The sequence below is a fragment of the Labrus bergylta genome, chromosome 10 (genome assembly GCF_963930695.1).
Source record: "Labrus bergylta chromosome 10, fLabBer1.1, whole genome shotgun sequence".
Lineage (NCBI taxonomy): Eukaryota > Metazoa > Chordata > Actinopteri > Labriformes > Labridae > Labrus > Labrus bergylta.
The window spans coordinates 8,495,691-8,500,327 of NC_089204.1; the positions used below are offsets into that span (position 1 = coordinate 8,495,691).

At 46.0% G+C, this 4,637-nt stretch overlaps 1 protein-coding gene across 1 annotated transcript in view; it reads left to right on the forward strand.

Moving 5' to 3' along the window:
• Positions 1-2,132, forward strand: part of dact2 (dishevelled-binding antagonist of beta-catenin 2) — a 4,781-nt gene extending 2,649 nt beyond the window's left edge. The window contains exon 4 of the mRNA XM_020626468.3: positions 25-2,132. Within this exon, the coding sequence (XP_020482124.3) occupies positions 25-1,526 (1,502 nt within the window). The 3' untranslated portion in view covers positions 1,527-2,132. The remainder of the gene's footprint in view (positions 1-24) is intronic.
• Positions 2,133-4,637: the final 2,505 nt, after the last annotated feature.

Genomic DNA, 4,637 nt, shown 5'->3' on the forward strand with positions numbered 1-4,637 from the left:
TTAATCTGTTTTTGTGGTCTATAGGGGATCTGGAATTGGTCCTGGTGCAGGGACTTAGCTGCTACAAACCCTCGACCGACCTAAAGACCTGTACTGTGGACCCAAAGTTCCAGAATGACCTGTTGTCCAGCAGCGGGATGGAGGTCTACCAGTACCCGAGTCCTCTGCATGCTGTGGCTCTGCAGAGTCCAGTCTTCTTCCAGGTGGGGGGCACTGCTTCACCAGGATCACTGGAAGGCCAGGGACCTCAAGGGTCCAGCTCTGATACCCCCCGGAAGGAACTACCTGGACCTGAGACCGGAACTCTGGGTTGCATTGACAGGGTCCTTCTAAGCCGCAGACTCCAGAGTGAAGCACAGACCCTCAGAGACCAGTACAGGAAGTCCTTTGAGGATCTGACTGTGGGTCCAGAAGCCTATCAGACACAGTCCACTAACCTGGGCCCACCACAGATGGACCAGAAGAGACCTTGCACGATGAAGTCCGTACCACAGCCCCCCCCCTCAGTCCGAACTCCCAAGGTCTCTAACCGCTACTCGAGTCCTCCAGCATTCCGGGAGCCCGGGTGTGATGAGGTCTGCTCTTCATCACTGACGAAGGTCAAAGGGGGACCACTTGGAAGGCAAGAACTTGAGGACCATGAAGAGTCCGTGGCACAGAAGCAAGTCCAAAGACAAAGATTTGAAATGAACGGCCAAACCAGCTCAGATGAGACCCCTTCAGCTCCCTCCCAGTTTGTCCTTGCTAAGTTCGTCCCTGCTGGATCTCAGAGGGTCCGAGTCAGGCCGGCAGACCGTAAAACTAGATCCCTGAAACTGAGGAAACCTCGGGCCCCAAGGACAAAAGAGACCAGGTCCAAGGGGGATCAAAGAAGATCAGGAAAAGTGACGCAGAAAACCTCTGAGGAACTCAGACCTGGATTCAGCCCAGACACCAGTCCCTGCAATCCTGGACTCCCATACACCAACAAGGTCCAAGTTAAATCACTTCCTTTCCCTGCTGTTTTGAGGTCTAGCAAAGTCCGCAGCCCTCATAGTCCAGCACATGACTGGTCTGAGGACCAGAGGAGACCGGAGGAGCTGATCCAGAACTCTTCGTGGTCCAGAGACTCTCAGGTTCAGATGCTCCAGGGTGCCAGACTGGGTCAGTGGACTGGACCTTCTGGGTCCTTTTTGTCTTCTGTGCCTTCTGTCCTCCACAGTCTGAACCCCAGGTACCCACCAGCCCTGGTCTACAGGTCAAGCCTGAACCCCCCTCGCTGCGTGTCCGAGTACTCGGCAGAGTGCGACCATACTGTTAACCACTATGGAGATTGTGAGTCCAGCTTTGGATCCTCCTCAAAGTCTGACAGCAGCCTGTCCCTGGACCAGGACCAAGAGGACCAGCCCCAGCATCACAGCGGTCTGGTCTGGTCCCTCCAGCAGCTTCCAGAACCGTTTGCCTGTCGGATCAAAGCCTCCAGAGCCCTGAAGAAAAAGATCAGACGCTTCCAGCCCTCCTCCCTGAAGGTCATGACCCTGGTCTAGAGAAGTTTCCCTATCAGGATGAAAACACAAAGAACAAATAACTCCATAACAGTTTACTTGTTTGAAACTTCCCATGTGGTTCACCTTTAGGGTCTAGTACAAACTGGCAGCTAATAATAGACCATGTTCCCATAGCGGATATGTTCCTGTGTCCACTCGAGGTGGTCGACACATCGTTTTTCTCATCAGTGACCTCATCAGTCAGGAAGCTTTGAAAACAGTTGCTCAGATTTGTGATGTTAACACTTAAACCTGCAAAATAACAGTAAGATAAAACAACGACGACAGGTTGCCCAGCCTGAGCATGATGTCACTGGAATATGGCTGAAACTGGTCCATCACTGTTGCAGTGATGACATCACGGTTATGGAGCATGATCCTCTTTACGCCTGGAAACAAAGCTGGTGTCAGTAGTCCCGCCCCTCCTTAATTCTGATTGGTCAGTGAGGGTATGAGGGTTCATTCAAGTTTCAGTCACACTAAAGAATTTAAAATCAATCTTTATATTTTTAACTACAAATAAAGTTTAATTTCTTGTTTGTTTCTTTCTGTGTTCATTGATGATACAGATTCATTATTTTATCAGAATAAACTCACGTGAGAGAAACAGAAGTGTGCTGTTATTATTTTACAGGTCCGAATCATCTCAGGCCCTCCTCTTCTTCCTCTTCCTCCTCCTCTTCTTCCTCCTCCTCTCCTTCCTCTTCCTCCTCCTCCTCTTCTTCCTCTTCCTCCTCCCCCCTCTTACTCCTCCCCCTCCTCCTCCTCCCCCTCTTTAAGTACATCCTGTGTTTAATAGCTAATCCCTTCTTTCTGTCCTCTGTTTACTGACCATTGTCTCAGCTGCTTCAAGCTGTGTCAGAGCTGGTTCAAAAGTTCGAGTGTGTGGAGGACACACACTCATCGAGAGGTGTGTGTGTGGCTTCTGAATTTACAGCAGACTTCTGTAATAACTTTAAATGTCCCTCTGTGTATTTTCACACTGAAGAGAACAAATGGCAGCCATCTTTATCTGCTCCTGCATGAACACATTAACAGAGCCACACCTCAACTTCTCTCCACAGCTGTGAAGGTAAACATTCACACCTAACAGAGAACGAGCACACAGTGCAGATTTTTTTTCTTCTCTGAGCTCAACTGAGTGTATCTGTGTGTATCTCAGAGATAGGACAGTGGATAGAGTCTGAAATCAGAGAGAGGGAAAGAGGGATGACATGCAGGAAAGGAGCCACAGGTCAGATTTGAACCTGGGCCGCCCGCTTGGAGGACTACAGCCTCCATACATGCATTAACCACTGAGCCACCAGCTCCCCAAAACTGGACTTTTTAAATCCATTTAAAAACTGACTGAAGTTGAGTTTCTTAAAGTCAGACATACATACATGGATAATGTGGGTGAGGGTCGATTTACTATCACTATCACTATGTTTACACCTCAGGCTGACTCAAACTGGACTCTTCTGAGCATGCTCCACAGCTCCCGCTTCGACCTCTGACCCGGAAATTGAACAGCATGGCCGTATCCGAATTGCCAAGTACATACTGAATCTTTCAGTATGCAGTAGGCAGTATGCAGTACATACTATCTGTACTGCATACTGTTAGTACCTACTATTCAGTATGCACACACAGTAGGCAGATATTTGTGCCTACTTCATCTGATTCATTCAGTATGGAAGTGACGTCATTTACGTTTCCCGAACCGGCCGCATCCACCTGTTTTTTTTTGTTTTTTTTGTTTAGCTTTATTCAAGAAGAGTAATGCACATATACAGTCAGGTAAACAAAAAACAATATCACAATGTAAATCAAGTAAAAGACAGATTAAATAACTAAATAACATAAAGTACAAATGAAAGACAGTAATATACAGAATATAAAATAAACCAACAAAGACGCATTTAAATAGTGAAATCATTATTTAAATAGAGGGAGAAAGGTTTTATAATAATGCAGACATTTGTTATATTGTCTGTTGTTAATTAAAAGTAGTGATTTCAGTCGGGACTTTAACTCTAGATGAAAAATTGATTAAATTAATCCACGCTCGTTTGTTTTGATTTGGAGGTGGACGTGACGATTTACGTTTAATTTCGCACTGCATTGTGGGTGGTAAAACATAATTCATTTCCTGAAAGCACGCATCCGATCCATACTGCATAAAACCCGGAAGTTAGTATCCATACTGAAATGTTCAGTGTACTACGCGGACCCAAAAAATGCATACTGAATGACCATGAGGGTTCAGTATACTGAAACTCCATACTGAATAGTACGTACCGCATACTGAAATATGACAATTCGGAAAGGGCCCATGAATAGTGTGCATCTCAGTTGTACCAAAAATAACTAGGCCGGTTCTGGAAACGTAAATGACGTCACTTCCATACTGAATGAATCAGATGAAGTAGGAACAAATATCTGCCTACTGTGTGTGCATACTGAATAGTAGGTACTAACAGTATGCAGCACGGATAGTACAAACTGCATACTGCCTACTGAAAGATTGAGTATGTACTTGGCAATTCGGATACGGCCCTAGTTTAGTTTAGCAAGGTTACAGGAAGAAGGTCAAATAGTAACCTGCTGATAGAGGACATATCGCCCCCTACTGTACAGGATTCAGACACACTCCCTCAGAGCTTGTTTACAGAGACAAGGACAGAACAATCAAATGGACTAATGAGACAAAACTGCAGCTCCACTTCACTGTGTGTGTGTGTGTGTGTGTGTGTGTGTGTGTGTGTGTGTGTGTGTGTGCTCTTTAAAACAAGATCCTTTTCACAAACAATCTCAACGTCTGGATAAGAAGAAGTGTGAGATTCTTCTTTTATCACATCACACCTCCCAACAAATGTCAACTGACCCCCCTACACACACACACACACACACACACACACACACACACACACACACACACACACACACACACAGTTAGTCTTGTGACCACCTCCTACCCCCTGAGGGGTAACTTCAGAGAGAGAGAGAGAGAGTGGGGGGGAAAGATTGCCCATTATGCAGTTACTCAGCAGCCTCTACCATCAGTGTGTGAATGTGTATGAAAGGATGAGTTAATACTGATGGACTCTTTAATTATCATATATTCACATA